This window comes from Stegastes partitus, unplaced genomic scaffold, assembly GCF_000690725.1.
Source record: "Stegastes partitus isolate 25-593 unplaced genomic scaffold, Stegastes_partitus-1.0.2 Scaffold1729, whole genome shotgun sequence".
Taxonomy (NCBI): domain Eukaryota; kingdom Metazoa; phylum Chordata; class Actinopteri; family Pomacentridae; genus Stegastes; species Stegastes partitus.
This window is the reverse complement of record NW_007579460.1, coordinates 72,212-91,517: the sequence shown is the minus strand read 5'-3', so window position 1 is coordinate 91,517 and position 19,306 is coordinate 72,212. Positions and strand designations below refer to the sequence as shown.

Sequence of the window (19,306 nt, the reverse complement as noted above, 5' to 3'; positions counted from 1 at the left end):
TGATTATAAGACAATAGTAGTAGTAGATTCCTCATAAAGCGTCCTCCTTTTGGAAAATACTCCAACTTATACATAATTTATTCCAGTTTGAGCGATGATTGATAAAAAATTAGAGTGCCCAGCTGTTTGAGGATATCATTTTTGAAAGATGAACTTCTATATACATGACCAGTGGACAGGGACAAGGCCTCAGGGCTACAGACAGTTTCGATTTTTGGTCTTTTTATGGGCTTTGTTCACAAAATCGCTGTAAAATGTCTCCAGTATTACTCCCTTCAAATGTATAATGTAGCTTCAAACCATCCAACCATGCTGCTTGGATCTGTGGTTGCTGGCAGTCATGGTCATGGTCTACTTGTTCTTTGTTCTCTGTCAATGGCAGACACACACACACACTCACACACGTACGCACACACACACTCGAAGAGGAGCCAGATAAATGACAAGCTTTAGGGACTGACACTATAACCGGAGACTTAATTAAAACCAATCTATACACACTTTCTGTCTGTCACCAGTTCCAACTCAGCTATGCAACGCAGTGTGCAGCTTTCCTGGAAAACACACTGACCCACATTCACACCCACAAGCCTATGTGTACACAAATGCTCTCATATACGCACAAAACCACAAAGAGTATCATTCAGCAGCATTAATGAGCTTATTTGCTCCCTCACACAGATCCACACATCCTCACGAGTGTAAACACCGACTACAAACACACCAAGTACCAGTTTTCATCATCATGTATTTAGCAGCTTGGCTCAGTCAATCCAAACAGGACATTATTGCAGGGTTGACTGAATGCCCCCTATTACCGGCCTGTCAACCTGTAAAAGTCCCCCCTTGTGGGATTAATAAAGCTTGATTTAATTTGAGATGACTGAGCGAGTCTCCCATGTCTCTGGAGACAGTGGGTGGTGATACTCATCTTTTGGAATATCTGTCTTTGTGTTGATTTATTATTTTTCTGCCTTTATATTATTAATAGACATGTGACGACCTATTCAACCCCAAAAAGGTACAATTTTATTGCAGAAGCTTTGAAGAAAACGGTCTTTTAACATTTTTATCCTGAACAAAATGCCTAAAAGATGTAAATATTCTTTTGTTTACAGAAAAACACATCACTATACTGCACTTGTAGGTAATATAAGCTCAATGCTGATAATAATAAAGGAGCCTGAATCAAGTGATGGTCAGCAGTCCATTGTTTTACCCCCAAAAATGCAATATGCTGAGAGACTATGTGAGTACATGACACCCTCCTCCCCTCCTGCATACACACTATGGAGAGCTGCCAGTGTTTCTTCACCTCCCTATAGAAAGCATGAAACACAGATGAACACACAGCCTCTCATTGTTCACAACAAAAGCCTGAAACAACTGAAACATGCAAAGAAAAAAAAAAGAAGCAGAAACCGGGATTTTTTCAGCAAACATGAACAACACGACTACTGTCACTTCTGCATTTCAAAAGAAGGTAGAAGTACATGAAAAAGGTGATAGGAGAGGTGAGAATATGCCATAAATGAGGGGAACGGTGTACAGCAACTGTTTCTGCTTTCTTGCAGCAGAAAAAGAAGTCAAGGACTATTTAAAGGCTCTTAGGCTACCCCTCTTGAATTATAGGAGCCCTTAAACCAGTCCGAGCACTGGTTATCCATTCATCAAAGTGACTTATTATAGAATCAGTTAAAAGCAGCGATGATGAGTGAGATTTTTAAATAAATGTGTGAACAAAAGGAACATCTCCTTCTATCTTTTTGGCCTATGACTGTTTATTTTCCCCCCCGTAGCTATGGAAACACATGCTCAGCTCTGATGGTGATGGGAAAGGGTATAGAGATGCGGTTTACTCATATCAGTCCCCTGGGGAGGGAGTGATATTAGTGGTGGAGTCGTGAAGGAGAGATGTGGACGTTCCAACACCTCCTAATGGCCTGCCAAGGCTTTTCCTCCAGTGGGGTGAAGGTGCAAGGCCACTGCCTCTCAGGCTCCTCAAACAGCTGATTAAATGGCTGTTTCTCTCCCACAGAGGCGCAAAGAGAGCACGGTCAGATCTGCAGACACAAAGACTAACTTACTGCGATACGAAGCAGGGTCCCCTTGACAGCTGCCCATCGGTCTTGCCGGCGATCAATGACCAGGATGAAACCCACGCCTGTCGACGACAAACTGGAACAGACAACAAGGCAACACATTCAGCACTAATTCAACAGAGGTCCATTAGGCTCAGGCCGACAGTTTAGGGGTGTGAAATTTAACAGCACAGTGAATAGACAGGATGTTTTTTCCGGGACAGAAAAGTAGGGAGTCCTTGATAACACACAAGCAACAACAAAAAGTAGTTTCCTCTGCGACACAGTGGAGAAGCCAAGAGATTGCTGCAGCTTGCTGTTTTGTTCTCTTTATCTCCTTAGACAGCTGGTGCAGTTCATCGAGGGAGAAGCTGTGAAGCACCTCCAGATTTCTTGGCCGACAGCCTCCAGCCCTCAGCTCTCTCCCTGCTACCCCCTTCCCCTGCTGTCCTCTGCAGTCTCAGGAGAGAGGAGGGCAACATGGTGTAGACAACCGGTGTCTATACTGCATGTGCAGCTCACCATCAGAATCCACTATTGCACCTGAGAGCACATGATGCATCCACAGCACATGTGTACTTGAGTACCTCAGCGCTGTCATTACCTTTCAGGCAGAAATATCCCAGCAATCCTCAAGTATTTAATTTCATATCCGTCGTTCTGCAACTTGCACAGACAGGGTGGCAGCAGTGGAAAAATCAGCAGTCCATGCCACAATGAGGGAGAATAAAAACACAGTGGAGGAGGCAGATCCCAGCGTGCTTCAGACCAAATGCTTCAGATCATCACAGACTCCAGCCTCTGCACCCCCTGCACTGCATCTGTAATCTATCCAATGAGAGACTGGGAGCTGCTTGGACACAAGCCAATCACAACGTAGCTGCAAAGTAATGGCAGCTCTAGTGGCCAATCAGCAGATCTTCAGAGCTCAAAGAGGATGTCACAGTAAAGCACTGAGAGGCTTCAGCTATTAGGAAAATAATAAAAGATTTTTCTTTTTTTTAAAAAAAAAAAACTCCCTCTCACTGTTGCATTCATATTCATAGTGGCACTTCTCATCAGTTTCTTCATCTCTCAGATTTTCTTTTGTCTTCATCCATCATCCTCTCCTCTCGGCCCTGCACTCAATCATCTGCACAGACTCTCACAGCCACCGGGGCACTCAGAGCGCAAACTGTTTTACATCTCAGCTGCCGAGGAGGAGGGGTAGAGTGGGACAAGAGCTTTTCTGCCTCTGAGACATTTACGACTGCTGAGATGAGAGGCTGGTTTATACTGAACATATAGCGCCAGAGGCTGAGAAGAAGAATATGAGAGGAACATGATGAAATGGCCCCCTGCAGCTTCTTCAAAACGGCAATGACCCAATCTGTATATCTGCTAAGTGCTGTGTTACACTGTGTTGGCTTGTGTTGTGTTTCTTAGCTGTGTTGGGGATATTTGTGCAGCTTTTGTACTGAACTTGGCACATTCGCATTGGTGTTTTCTGAATGTCAGTGTATAAATAAACAAATGTGGATTTAATTTTTGGTAAAATTAATTACTTACACTGTATCAAGACTCAGTAAAATGAGGAATTTATAAACGAGGTTTCGCAGTGGGATTCTTAATGTGATGTAAATAGACACACATACACTGTAGATCATACAATATTGCTTACAGACACTGTCTCATATACTATGTTAACTGTTTATTATTAATATTCATAAAAACTGCCCGGTGATGCCACAGCTGCACATGTATGAGTGTCCTAATAATAATGGGATTTCTTAGGTCACAGTAGCGTGAGCTGTGTGTTGAGCTGCGAAAAAAAGCTTTGCCTAATGGCAATGCAGCAATGAGGGGAAATTTGATGCATGAATGCATATGCAGACATAGCAACACACACACTGTTATACCCTCCGCTTCTTCTGTGGTGCTGAGCAGAGCAGAGGAATTAAGGTCTCAATGTAAGGGCAATGATATATCAAATTAAAAACTGATTAAATAACCATGAGAGCAGAATCTGTTTCAGTTCTGGTTAAATATCTTAGCGGCAACTGTGTCTCTTTAAGATGAAACCAATCTGCAAAACTGGATTCATGTGTGCATCCACGTGTAAAGCCAAAAAAAAAAAAAAAAGTGAAGGTGGGCACATGGTCTGCACAATGGCACAGCTTTTAAATCATTTACTGAGAGTTTTTGTAGATGCGAAGTGAATAAACTAGGATCCTGAAAGTCATACGCCAAGATTGAAATTACTCCAGGACTTAACACATCCACACAGTCAGCCTAACAAGTGCGCACATGTATGGTATGCAAAAAAAAATCAACATTAGCGATTAAGTCTGCAATTAATATTGATCCAAAGGTATTTGTTTCAAACAAGCAGCAGCTGTTCAAGGTCATGATACACAGATGTAGGACATTTGCCCCTGGACTTTGTGAGGCCTCTCAGGGGGTGGCAGTCCCTCAGGTAGCTCCAACCATCTGTCTGTGCATTTACAACAGCTTGAGGCTCGACAAAACTCATCCCTGGGGACGACCCTTCCTTCAAGATAAGTCCCCAACTAAAATGTAGGTAACTTTACAATAGACAATCACCTGTGTAGTACTTAATATGAGCGATTAAACCTTCTGTACAAAAGTTAAAAAACATACGTAAGCTGTATTTACATCATGTGTAAAGGCCTGCCAACACATGCATGTCTTAATACAGATGCATTCTTGTGTGGCCAGGTGTTCTTGTGAGTTCATCTCACACACACACACACACACACACACTATTTCTAAACACAGCTCTGCTCAACTGTCTGTATGCATTATTCAGATTCAACCAGTCAGAATCACTGCAGTTTCTATTTTTACACACTTTGCCATTCCAGGCAGGATGACGGAGGTTCAGCACAGACAGGAAGGAGATCTAAATGAGGAAACTGAAGGACTAAACTGTGAAGAAAATATCAAAGGAAAGACAAAAATGAACAATAAAAAGAGACAGGTGGTAGTTATCTGTGAAAAGAATCAGATGAAAGAATGATTGTTTTATGTGTTTTTCTTCAAAGACTGACGTGCAGAAGACTAAAAAAAGAGAATCGCTATTTATTGCCCATTTTGACAGATATCTATGCTGAGCTCAATCCACTGAATATATCTGATGTGAGGCTGTGATTAGGTATCAACTGCCACCTACTGGCAGACTTCACGCACAAAGTATCTTCATCAGCTGTGTTGTGCTGCAGCGTCATGACAGATGAAACAAGTTGACGCTGACACCAAGAGTGCAAACAGGGACGTAAGGTAGAAAACAAATTAGCGGCGACACAAGAAGTGAATGAGGCAAGCGTGTGTGTGAGTTTGTATGTGTGACTTTACCTGGGCACACTTGTCAGGTAGGTCAGCACGTTGTGAAACTCCCTGTCCGTGATCTCCCCAAACGCAGGGAATTCTGGGAACACAATGATGGGGCTGCCGTTGTCTCCTCTACCTCCTAAGAAAGAAAAAAAAAGCATTGAACATTGAAACTTTTCACACGTGTATAAACTTGTGTACATGTCCTCAGGGACGTCAGTATAACACAAAACATAAGATGGTATAATATGTATAGAGAAATCATAATATGCTGTTTGTCTGGGGGCTCTGTTACTCAACTTGGCAAGGAAAATTAGTTTAGATGTACAGCTAGAATAAACGAAGAGGCCACAGCGAGACCAAACTGTGGCCACAGGGGGGCACTGATGTGAAAGCTATGTTGGGATAAGTGGAAACAGTAACCATCATAATAATAATAATATTGTCTCATATGCCTCATTTTAAAACTGTTACACATAAAATAAATACATAAATAGACTGGTAACATAATAGCAAAGATATTAAAGTAAGGAATATGTCAAACTAAAGGAAAGGGGAAGATTAAAGGACCTCACAAGTGGTTTACTGGTTCACAACAGCTGACATTATATCCTTATGTAGCACTCTTATTGTATTTTTGTTCATTCCTGAAAGTATAAATATGATTTAAAAAAAAAAAAAAAAGGTAATTAATTTGAATATGACTCTTAAAGTTTAGCTGATCTGCTTCCTCACGACTGTTTCGGAGTGTTTTGATGAGAATTTTTTGCCATCAGATCCTGATATTGTTAAATCCAGAATGGTCCACAAATGCAAGTCACATTTTTTCCCCCCAACTAAACCAAAGAGAAGAGCACAGAGGAAAACAGTTTTCAAAAAGACATTTATACGAAACAGCTTCAAATGTTGGCAGAATGCTGACTGACTGAGTAAATATATTTTGAGTGTCACCAGAATTACACAACGATTCAAGATGGGATAATAAAGTGAGATGAAAAAAATGACACGACGTAGAGAGATGCTGCTGTGTTTGCACACAATGATTGATGCTGACACCAAATATCTCACCTCTCTCTCTCTCTGTCTCTCTCTCTCTCTCTCTCACATACACACACATGCACACACACACACAAACACAGTATCTTCCTCCCTGTGTGGAACAGCTGCTCTGTCAGCGCATGTGACTGGAATATCAATCTGTCTGCCTTTTCTTCTCTCATCACTATAGCAACAGCAAGTGCATGGTCATGGTTTCAACGTCTGCTTAGATCTTTGTCCGCAAAATGGTTTCCGACTCTGCTGCAGCCACAAGGTCACCTCTGCCGCACACAGAGACGACAGTTTTTATATAACCGCAAGGACGGATAGAAGAGGTGTCATAAATAATGAGTAATCTCCTGCAAATTTGTGCCAAAAGGGAGAACCGTGGAGGTGAAAACATCAAGTTTATCACAACTTGGACATGCAGAGGCAGTAAGTGAAATACAAAACAGGTAACAGTGGCGAAAAGATAGCAGGTAACCGGAGCAACACCCGGCAAAGAGTGACGAGGAAGAGGTGGAATTTGAATAGCAAATCATCAAAAAACAGTTTGGATGCAAATACGAAGTGGAAAAGCTAAAATTCAAATTACAGCTGACTGAACAAAATTAGAAGTAAAAGTTCGTCATACACACGTGTGTACGTCAACTCAAGAACACAGATAAGAAAGAAAAAACAAGAGAAAAAGCGTCACCTGACAAGAAGGCAAACTGCTTTTTGAGGTCGGGGGTGATGTCAGCAGCTCGGAGAGGACTGCTGTCCAGCTGCATGATCTCATCTGCAGAAAAGGGAGAAATGAAAACGTTAGTGAAGCCACTGTACAGCAGTCTAACATGAAGTCCATGTCCATTGTCCAGGAATACACAGATACACACATGTAGATACAGTTTAGTACATTGAGCATATTATATCCAGACTGATAATTAAGTCTGGAGATGACCACAATGTTAACCCATCATGACCTGTTGTGTAATTAACCTGCCATATTTATAATCATTCATCTACCACTTCCACAAACAACCAAGTGATGCATATACAAACTTAACTTCTATATTGTCATACATACTAAATAAAGGCAGAATCAAATCTTCAAACACACATTTTCCACTAAAACAAAGTTAAACTGCAACATCTCCCCCACATTAGGATTAACGGTCGTCATTGGATACTTTCAGAAAAGTCTTTTATCTGTCTTGTTAGATCCCACAGATCTGTTCTGTCGCAGATAGCATACAGTATTGATAAACTGACTGGCTTTATTAACAGCCCTTCACTCCCCATGCAGTCCCTTTATACGGATTAAAATAATCAGATTTAAGGTTCATTCCCCCACTGGGAGATTCTGATTATACCAGAGACCAAACAGGAGGTTGGGAAGCCGGTGACCATTTGGAAAGACATTATAATGACATTAGGAATGTAATGATATTATAGCTGCATACACAGTTATGTAACAAAACTGGCGAAGTCAAAGCCCAGAGATACAGATGAAATTAATTCCCAGTCTGACAGCTGCTGGCCCTCATGAATATGCATTAAAAGGCCCTGAAAACCTATGTCCTTAATCATCTCCCCACTACAGTAGGAGTAATTATACCGTGTGAACACATCATTTTCTGCTTAAATTTTAACAGTTATGTCTCATTTGAGTTTCTGTGTTTTTTCCCCTTGCTCGTCTCAAAGTTTTGAAGTGGATGGTGCTCAGTGGGGAACAGAATGACCCACTTTTGCGCATCATGATTGGGCAATAATCAATTAAGAATCTGTTGGCAGTATGAAGTGGCTTGAAGATGCTGCCGCCGTTAATGAAACCTCAGCTCAGCACGCTCACACAGTTCTGATGAAAGAGATTATGCAAGTTAATAAAAAAAAAGTTTTTTCATCAAATTCCCTCAGTTGATCATGAATATTTATAATGCAGAAATATACATGAGGTTTGAAAATAAGTTTTCAGAGGCTTCAAACATAAGAAAGAATGTCTATAATGTTTAGAACATTCATTAAAATAATCTGAACTATTTCTTGGTAAATGAAAACTGGCCAGAGTTCAACGTGAAACTGAGAGCTGCACAGCAAAAGGGCAAAACAGATCAATACAAAAAACTACGGCTAGTACTCTACTATGTCTCTGGCAGAAACTCTATCCTTCGCTGTAAACAGCTAAATGTACTTAGTTTACATTTTTCCAAGGTGAACGCAGTTGTAAATTCACTGAATAGTCTGTGATCAGATGGTGCGTATCCAGTTTAGACATTATTTTATCACAGAACAACACAAAATCTGAGGTTTGTTGTCTTTTATCAAACAGCTTGATGGTGTCAGTGTTAAATAAAGACAACATAGTGACATGCCTGAGGGAAATACATAAAGTTAAGCAGGGAGAATGTAATGTAATACTGCGACGAGAAGCTACTGCAATGTAAACTCATTATGACATTTTGGTACACAAACATTTTGTGCTGAAATAGCTTTTTCAGGGTATTCAAGAAATGCAAATAAAGCTCAAAAGCTGAATAACATTTCCTCTGTTAGTGGCCACATCTGCCAAATGGATGTCCGAAGACACCTGCATATTTTATATCTGGCTTTCACAAAATGGAGCTTTACTAGGGTTTACGTCATTTAACTTTAAAACTGAGACGACGACTCAACAGAGAGCAAGAAAAATATTGCAGAGTTGCCATTCTTTTTATAACAGCACTTTCACGAACAAAGATGTCCAGGACCAGAGATCTTAGCACAAAAACTTCTATAAGCACTAAAAAGCATCCATAAGCCCCTCGTTCATCTAGTAGTGCTTGAGGTAAAATAGCCTGAAGATGTTTAAAGGCAAGTAAAAATGATGAGGAAGTGCATTTTGGGAAAAGCTGGGAGATTACAAGATGTTCCCTTTAAATTTGGGTGCAAACATAGACACCCATGTTAAAGTAACAGTGAAGATCAATATTGACTTTGCAGGCTGACTTTGTCTCCTTCAGTTTCCTGACGTAATCTAAACTGAATCACGTTGTCACACTGGAGAGTGTAGCTTCGTTCCACACCGCTAACTGTCTTTCAGGATCAAAAACAGCCCTTTTTATGCATAATGATAACTGATAAAGAACTTAATCTTAGTTTTCCACATGTAGAGTGACAAGTCACATTTTTTTCTTTTATGGCACCATCACCAACAGTCCACCGACATACACAAGGATGGCAAAGTCTAAAATATGTACGTAGAAAATTTGGTGGCATGCCATTCCTCTCTCTCAACCCCCCCTTTCTGTTTTTGTCTCACCTTCTTTTGTCTCTGTAATAAAAGGGCAAAAAGTACCTCAAAATAATCTGAAAACAATGTGGAATTGTAATATAAAGATAATAAGTAGAGTATGTATTGATTTTCTACAGTTTATCTTGGTCACGAGTTTGTCAATCGAAGGATGTGAGACAAAAACCACAAAGTCTTAAAGAAACCCAAAGGAATGATATAAACAGATAAGACACAGATGAATATTCCCTGTAAGACTCCGTACCTGTCCTGTGACATCAGACGAAACATGTCCACCTACTCCGGCCTCATACTCACAGGAGCAGTCAGTCCACCACAAAATCTCTCACATTGCTACCTACGCTGCTCCCTTCTTTATCGTGTTGGTATGTTAATGTGACTGCCTCTTTACAGGCTCAATCCCTTGACTTTGAGCCCTCCTCTGACGGTGCGTTAAACAAACCAAAAAGTCCTACTGTTACTCTTTGTCTGGCAGGGTGGCTATCAGGTGACTCGGCCTGAGGGCATCACTGTACTGACATTCATTGCTTGCTTTCCATCTCTCTCTCACAGACACACTCTCATATAGTCTAACTGTTTGTTGACAGGACTCATTCAGGTGTGCCCTCCTGGTTTGGCATTTTCCTGCCACCTTTAAACATTATCCCTCTCAGACCAGCTGGTGCCAAACCTATTCTGTGAGACCAACATCAAAGGTTTGAGCTAATGAAGGGACTTAAAGATAGAATCTGTAATTCTGGAGAAAGACTGTTGATGTTTAGCTGGTTAGCATATTTAGATAGCTATCATTTGACAGATTTATCATCCCTCTTGCTTGCATTGCCTCCTTTCCTCCCCCATCTCTCCTCCTCCTCCTCTCCTTCCCCTTGTCCTGTGCACGAGCAAGAGCGTGCACGAGCATGAATGTGCACAGGACACCCTTGAGATTGGTCAGAGCCACTTTATTTCTCATTTACAGAGCCAGGGCTGCGTACAAATACTGCTTTTTTTTGAGTGCACAGACAGAAAGAACAGCCAGCAGACCATGAGGAGATATCAACCGAATTGGACAAAAAAACGTATTATTATCACTGACTCTACTTTTAAAGATGGGTTCTTACACCTTTTCCATTTTGTTTTACACTTTTCTAGATACAGTTTCCTGACTTAATGCCAAAAAAATGCAAAAAAGATAGTAGCTTTAGGTACTGCAGCTCAAACAAATTAACACCAAACCTATACAAGTTCAATGCACAACAGCGTACCCAAGCTGCACTGCTAGAGCAGTGAGCAACCACAAAGAGCAAAGTTCTTCTTTCTCAGAGTAAAAGCACCATAAAGAACAGTTAGCTTGTATCTATAGTTTATCTATAGAAATTCAGGATATATATTTTATATATATTTTAGAAAAAGGAATCTAGACAACAGTCTGGAAACCTAAAGACATTTTCATTATCACTTTTTAAATACTTATCCAAACCTGGAAATGACTAAAATCAAAGTCCATACTTTTCCATACACCACAGGAACTCTGCTGAAGGAACGTAGCAGTGCTATGTGACTTTTTAATATCTTTCCTAACTGTCAGTAAACATTTCAAATACTTAGTACACTCACTGCTGCGGATGAGTTTGTCCAAAGTAACTTATATTAGGTGCATCAGAAGGAACCAGAGTGAAATGCCATGCAAAACAGGAAATTCATCCTCATCAAACAAACAGCTAAAAGTGGTGACACACAATTGGGAGAAGTCACTGAAGAATGCATGAAAGGCAAATGCGGAACAACCTGAAAATTAATGCACTGTCTGAATAGAGGAATATATAGGGAATAACAATGAGTTACCAGTGAACCGACCAGGAGATGCTTTAATAATGAATCATTAGGTCATGGTTAGTTTTTCATTTTCCTTGCTTTTTCTTCTTATCACTTTTTTCAGTTCTTGTTAATCAGCATCAGTTATTTCCTAACCAACTCAGAAATACCACTGAGTAGTGCAATTACAACCACTAACGACCATTAATGACACAAGTTTAAGGTGATGTTAATGTTAAGATTCTTATCCATCACTCAGTGTCATCAGAAAGGTGCCTGATCAGCCAGAATTTATTCTGCAGGATGAAACAACAGACCCAAACATACAGCCATAAATAACTATTTTCATTCACAAGACATCCTGCAAAGGATGATTTTGTCATAAATAAGGATTTGTGGAATTAGTTTTGAAAGCACTGACACTTACAGAGCTGTCGACATCAACAAACAACATCTTAAGTGGTACCAGACTTTGATTCAAATGTTGCTAAATCCTGACTGGTGCACTGAAGTAAGTGAGATAATGTGCGTTTAGAGTCTCACTCAAACATCTCTCTCTTTCTAACATAAATGGTGGAAAAGTCCCAAGTCTCACCCCCAATTTAAATGGCTCACAGCCCCTAAATGACTCAGGGCTCAGATGCCTTCAAGGTGTTAATGTTTGTGAAACTACCTGGGGATGGATCTCAGAACAGCATAATAAATACCTGGTGACGCAGATCCCCTCCTCTACAGAGCGTACAAAATGAGATGGCTGCCCCAGTTTGACTCCTCTCTCAAACCATCTGTCTTCTCTTTACAGAATGTCAACATAGCTGTCCTCAAATGAGTGTCTCTTATCCTTCAGATGCCGATGGACTGCTGAGTCTTGTCCTTGTTTAGTCTCCCCCTTATGAAGGTCTGTTGCTACATTATACTTCATATACAACATTGCTCAGCTTGCGTTTGGCTGTTTTATCCAAAGGCGGCACCAAGTTCTGTTTAAATCTGAAGTACATTGGAATGTTGTGTTTGGAGAAAAGCCTTCTCAAGTTTTTCAGATGCACAATATTTAGATATGTGACTTGGCTGATTCAGAATAAAAGTTTTCAGGGATGTTCATGATGCCACTATGAGAAAAAGAGACAATATTAATGATAGAGAGAATGCAACTCTGTGGCATCGAACCTGTTAAGTTTATCCTAAATGGTCCCATACAGTCTGTGTTTAGTGAAGCAGGTGGTTTTAAATCTTGCATGACAGCAGGAGACCTTTGACACTAATCTACCATCATCCAGGAATACACAGACACACACATACGCATATAGAGTTTGGTAAACTGTGCATATTATACACAGACAGGTAATAAAGTTGGCAACCTGGGACTGACATCATGACCTGATGCGCTATTCAATAAAAATCACCACTTGCAGCTACCAGCATCACCTTCTCTTTAACTGGAAACGCTTCTGTAACTCATCCTAGTTCCAAGTCAGTTTTGTCCCTTTAATTGGCATAACATCTACAGGATGTTCTCTGTATCAGTTGATTAGGAACTACTGACTGCTATTTACTTTACAGAATAATTCAGACACAGATTACTTTTCTCATTTTTTCCCCCCATCAACTTAACCTCAAGCAAGATATCTCTTAACAAAAGGCACGCAAGTGGAGTGGAGACTAGATAAATGACTGTATCTCTGATGTTCGTAACTTGGTAAAGCAGTGTTGTCCTGGTAATAATGGCCAGCACTGCCTGAGGTGTTTGGACACAAAGCTGCAACTGTCTAGCCATCTGCAAAGCGCTCACAGGTGCTCACACGCTCCTTACGTACTCAAGTTCACACAGAAACCTCCATCAGTTTCCTCTCTTTGACCTGTCCCCACTTACTCTGGCAGCCACGCCTTGCCCCCAGAAACTCCCACACATATCAAATCAAAACCAACCCCCCGCCCAGGCCCACAATAGCTACACCTTGTTTGTAGAAAGAAGCTATTCTGTTACAGAAAAATCCCCTCAGCCTCCTTTTATAGTCCCCCCCCACCATAAACTCTATGTACAAATACACAATGACCACACTTACTGTTTTAGTTGTAACCATATTTCTAGTCACCGTTCACACATACTATACGTCAACAAAAGCCCCTCTGGCCATCTGACTGGCAGAAGATGAGCCACTACCAGATACTAACGTGCTTCTCACTAAAGGGACAAACTGAAACTACTTTAGTGTCTTTTCCAGTTTCGCTTCTCTCATCAGCAAGTATCAGTGACATCACAATGATCTAATACGAAACAAGGAAGTGTATCTAGAAATCCAAGCTGATCATAAGGGTCTTGAACACGAAGAAGCTTGAAGAGATTATTCAAAACTTGTGTTTATTTTACTCAAATCCACCAGCACTGCATTTTGTGGCAGATAACCAGAAGTTTCCAAATTTTTACTGATTTTTTAACCTTGTAACAAAAAAAATTTAATTGATCTTACATTTCTTGCCAAAGCAAACAATTTGAACTTTATCAAAGCACTTTTTCTGCTCTTAAATGATAAAATGACTCTTGCAAATCCTAAAGAAGCAAAACATTATTCCAACGTGCCCTACGCACTCACATGTAAACACACACTCACGTACATACCACCTGCTGTTTGAGGCGCTAATGTTCTTTCAAGGGCTTAACGGTGGGGATTAGCGTCCACTCACGCTCACGTTTGTGGGTGACGAGTCAAACGTTAGTGGGTCACAGTCACACACCTGGACCGCCTGCCACTACTGACACAGATTAAACAGGACGAGACCAGAGGACTGAAATCCTGGCTTGCCAGGTCAGAAAGGCCAAGAAAAGGCTCTATAAACAAAAGAACTAACTGGCTTTCATCTTGTTAATCAATGTTCAAGAAATGACTTCCTCGTCCAGAGCTGCTCTGTGGGTTCTTGTGCTTCCTTGTTCTCATGTAAGAAATGTAAAATCATTCTAAAAATATCCTAAAGTCAGAATAATGGACAGTTCAGAATTGGGGGTAATGGGGCAGCGACCAGAAAGGTGGGGGAGGGTGACAAGTGGGAATAAGGGGCTTACAGTCATGGTCATGGAGGAGGAGGAGGAGGAGGAGGAGGAGGAGGAGGAGGAGGAGCAGAGATAAAGCAAACAAATGAGCAGTGACCGATAATATGAAAGAAGCAGAAGTCTGAGTGTGGTTCAAAAAGGCAATGTCTGAGGTGATGGTGATGATTAACAAGTGTGCTAATCTATAACAAATAATCAATGAATCAAGGTGGAACAGAAATTACATGTGGAAAATATTGGATATCTCCAAAAACAACACAGGAAAAAGAAGCAAACAGTTTCTCCTCTGTTCTCCCTCACTCACATGAAAATAGTCCAGTAATGCGTCATTTTTGATCATTATCAAAAGGTTACGTATACTTCTGACGAAAGTGCCCAAAACAGGACACACATAGAGAGATCATATCTAAATTCTCTGTGATTCAAGGTTTGGATTATCTTCTTTAACTCATAATAGATTTTATATGAAAAAAAAAGACGTTATATGAAGCTACACAGCCAAATAGAGTAAAGAAATAAAAGGGAAATGGTGTAGCTCACCAGTCTGAACACTAGTGGAGAGTATAAACAGAGGACAGGTGAACTCAAACAGAAGAACACAGGTAGAAAGTGTGGAGTTAAGATACCAGAGGCCTTGCTTAAATTAATGTAAATGAGGAATGAACTACCAAGAAATAGAAGAAAGAAGAGTGGTGATGACATAATCAGTTTGTCATATGTGGAACAAAAGGATGCGAGAAAATGATCCAACACGTACCACACAGCCAGTGGCAGCGGCGAGAAAATCTGTAGTAACTCTCCACCTCCTCGAGACTGATCCGTACATGACCTCCTGGCCGCAAACGTACATCCAGTCCTGCCTCCATCTTTTCCACCTCGCTCTCCTCAGTCTGATCATCTACCTCCTTTGCTTCAGTGTCTCTATTCTCCTCTCCTTGAGTTTGACCTCCTCCATCATCTCCTGGGATTCTCTGTTGTTGCTCCAGAAACTCTGTGCGTCCTGAAATCACAAACCAGTCCAACTCCTCTTTGTCTGGACATTCATCCGAACCTACGATCACTTGTCCTGCTTTAATCGGCTCTGAGTCTTCAGGGTTCATACAAAATCCAGAATCTAACACAGCTTCATCGTCCTCTTCCATAGAGAAGCCTGAATCTGCCATCTCCTCTCCCCCCATCCTCCTGTTCCAGTCTTGTTCACTGCTCTTCTGCAACATTTGTTATATGCAGTTTTGCAAAAAAAAAAAAAAAACAGTATCACAGCAACTGCTTCCTTCTCATCCTGACTCCACCTTTCTCCAAACTACATTCAGTTTCTGTCAGGCTGCAGGTGCTCTACAGCCTGCGGACGTTCGTCAGTAACTGAGAGGACTTCCTATTGCAACCTCAGGTTACCTTCCCTGTACACAAAAGCTACAGTGTCGTGCTCGACCCCACCCTCTCTCTTTGCCCCACTACCTTTATCCCTCCCCTAAAAGAACAGTTACCTGACTGCAACCGGCTCAAAAACAATGCCTTTGACCTGTAGATATATCACTGAGCCTGACCTCTAACTATGATCCAGTCAGGACTCTTTATAACAAACTAGGAAGAGGAAAAAGTTGTGCGGGATATGTTGTGCTACCACGTTGTATCACTTTGGTTCGACAGCTACTGCAGCTCCCAGTGCTCATTTACCTAGCCCAACAAAACCAGGGATCCTTGTCTGCCTTATCTCAGGAGATGCGGACCATAAGTACAAAGCACTCCATTCTGACCAGCCCATTCAAACCCTGCCTGCATCCCCATTTAACCGTTCGCTCACTGTATCCATTGAGAGCCTCTATTCTTGTTTACTCCACTCAAAAGACCCCATTCTTGCAAACTCACTGAAAGACTTAATTCTAGCGAGACCTCTCAAAGAAAGATACTGTTTCTTAACAGAATGCAGCAATTTAGATTCAGTTTCAATGAGTTGTGTGAAAGATAAATTTCAGCCAAGACAAGCTAATAGAAACCATTCTGTGTCTCCTAATTCAGCCATTATCCACTAAAAGAAGTCCAGTGGTGCTAAAAAAAAGGAGGTTTGGGCAAGATATGTTTGTGTGCATGGATGTGCAGGTGTGTGTTTGTTTGGTGCATTGCGTTTAGCACGTGTTTGCTCAATGACCGTGGGCATGCATGAGGTTATCAGTGTCGTAAACCTTGAGAGATAAAAGCTAAAGCCACTAGACTGGAACTACACAACTTAAAGCAAAGAAGATCATCAAACAAAAGGGACTATCGAGTGGGTCAGCTCAGTCTCAGTTTAATTACTAAACACTAATTAGGTGTGTTTTCACACAAATGTAGTCTGAGTGCTGTCCTGGAAGTATGTAGCCTATCAAACAGACTTTCACACTCAAAGTTTGAAAGCTAAAAATGTTAAAAATATGTTAAAAGACTCTATCTGATGAAAACGTTTTTCTTTTTTAAGTTTTGCTTTGTTAATATGTCCATATGGTGTTTTGTTTTGTATACAAAAAGTCAAACACTAAGGAACCAATCCTGTCAAGTGGCGGTGTGAGACTTTTCATGTCATTATTGTTCTTCAGAATCACTGTCCAGTTTAAACATGTACGGCTGAATTACTCCAATATTACAACTTGTCATTGTGTAGTGTTCTTTCACAGTGTTTAGGCAGGAGCAGAGTTGTGCTGGTGTGTTTGAGCTGCAGCGAGCAGTGGGTGGTCATTCATTCTAAAGGAAGCATTGGTATAGAAATATATCTATACTAAAACCTCTTCATACATATGTTTGATGCATGAAAATTAGTTCATAGGGCTGGAGGGGGATTTTAACATGAAAGTTTAAAATTATATCACTTAATGGAGGAAAGAATTTTCTTATGTTTTCTCATCACTTTAGCTCTCGTTGACATCAACTTCACAACTGATAGCAACAAAGATATTATCGCTCACTGGTTCTCCATCTAAAATCACTGTCAAATACATTTGCTTGTCATTACAGATCTTGAAGTCAAGTTTTGCTCAGGCCCCAAACCCTAATAAAACATATCTCAACTCTACTTTTAAACCATCAACCAGGATTTGGAAAAAAAATCCCAAAAAAGCCTTGAATGGGGGAACAGTTAGAAATCTCAGAAAACAGAACCTCCTCCCAGGACAGCTGCACATGTAGTTGAATGGAAACTCGTTTTCTTCAAATGTTCTGTTATTTATTTATTTATTTATTTTTACCTCATGAACATATGAAACAAAGCACTGAATGTACAGTTTCCAAGGTCCAAAAAATGTCAATAACAGTTTAGAAGAGCTGCAAAGGAGCTGAATTGTTTGGAATCATTTGTGCTCTATCTCATTTTTTATGAGGCATAACTTGCAGATCTATTTCTTCTGGTTTCAAAAACTACTAACTAAAATGATCTTTACTTTTTTCCTCCCTTGATTTTTCTGTGGTATCAGAGTTAGATGGCCTCAAGATAAAAAAAAAAAAAAAAGAAACATGTAAAAAAATCCTCTCTTGAATTCTCCTCATGGCTGATGACTTTACCAGCGCAGGGAGGAAAGGAAAGAAAATCTTTCCTCTGAGACCTCACAGCTTCGGGTGCAGAAAAACAAAACACGTACTGTATGTCCAGTTTATGCATGCCAAAACATATGCACATACTGGATATGCAAAAACATATGCAATTCACATACAAGGTCTGGGTATAGCAAGAGCTTTGAGCATTCAGTGACATTCATCCTGGAAGGGAACAGGCATAAATATGAGTATGACCTTGGTGAGAGATGAGGCTGCCTCGCAAAAAGCAAAGACGTGGACATCTGAAGAACATGCAAGGTCCCAAGATGCACATTATGTCAGCAAGATATAGGAAAATAGCTTACGAAAGACAGAAAGTCAGCTTTTACTTGATACATAAAAATGCACAAAGACACACACACACACACACAAAAAACATCTAGACATCATCTAACTCACGTGGCTTAAGCGGGACCATTTGCATCCCACTATCCCATTGAGAAGCGCTCTTCCTACTTTTCCTCACCATGCTTTTCTCACTGCGTCTTAGTTGTCCTTTTCAAACTAGTGGCAAAAACCAAGGTCTCAGAGTGGCTGAAAGGACACCGAAGTGAAAGCTCAGCAGCTTTAATCAGCAGTTCCCATTCCTTCGCAGCAGCAGCTCATCTGCTGGTAAGGTGCTGCATGCTGCAATTTCTGCATTTGCGGAAGAATCTCCTACTGCTACGGAAAAATGTCAGTGCAGCTGCCGAGATCTGTATGTTGGAAACTGAAGCGTCCGTTTAAGCTGCGCAGTCACACACTCTCACACACTCTCACACAGACACAAAATGTTGCGCACACAGAGACACGCAAACAACCCGGTGGGGAGCAAGGGAAGCCCACAGGAAACACTGTGTGTGAGGCTCTGGGCGTGATGCCCTGCAGAACTCTGGCCAGAGCTTCAATCAGAAACATATTATGCACAAATGCACACACAACAGACATACTGTGTGTATGCACATGCACATAAGTCTCATGTGCCACTTTCCAATGCTGGAAAGTTGCAAATAAAGCAAGACACACACACACACTCACAGACACACACACACACAATACAGCCTCTCTTCCTGTCAGTCTTACCATCCCAGTCTCTCCAGGAGTTCCTGCGGCTGGCAGGGTTGAAAGGGAAAGGAGAGCCCAGTCCAGAGATGTCCAAGTTCTGGATCAGATGACTGAACCGGTTCATGAGCCGGTACGACG

General features: G+C 41.0%; 1 protein-coding gene across 1 annotated transcript in view; it reads right to left on the bottom strand.

The window, feature by feature from the left end:
- Positions 1–15,366, bottom strand: part of LOC103372300 (guanine nucleotide exchange factor DBS-like) — a 33,651-nt gene extending 18,285 nt beyond the window's left edge. The window contains exons 1-4 of the mRNA XM_008301906.1: positions 15,318–15,366; positions 7,147–7,230; positions 5,436–5,550; positions 2,088–2,178 (exon numbers count right to left, since the gene is read on the bottom strand). Coding sequence (XP_008300128.1) covers positions 2,088–2,178; positions 5,436–5,550; positions 7,147–7,222 — 282 coding nt within the window. The 5' untranslated portion in view covers positions 7,223–7,230; positions 15,318–15,366. The remainder of the gene's footprint in view (positions 1–2,087; positions 2,179–5,435; positions 5,551–7,146; positions 7,231–15,317) is intronic.
- Positions 15,367–19,306: the final 3,940 nt, after the last annotated feature.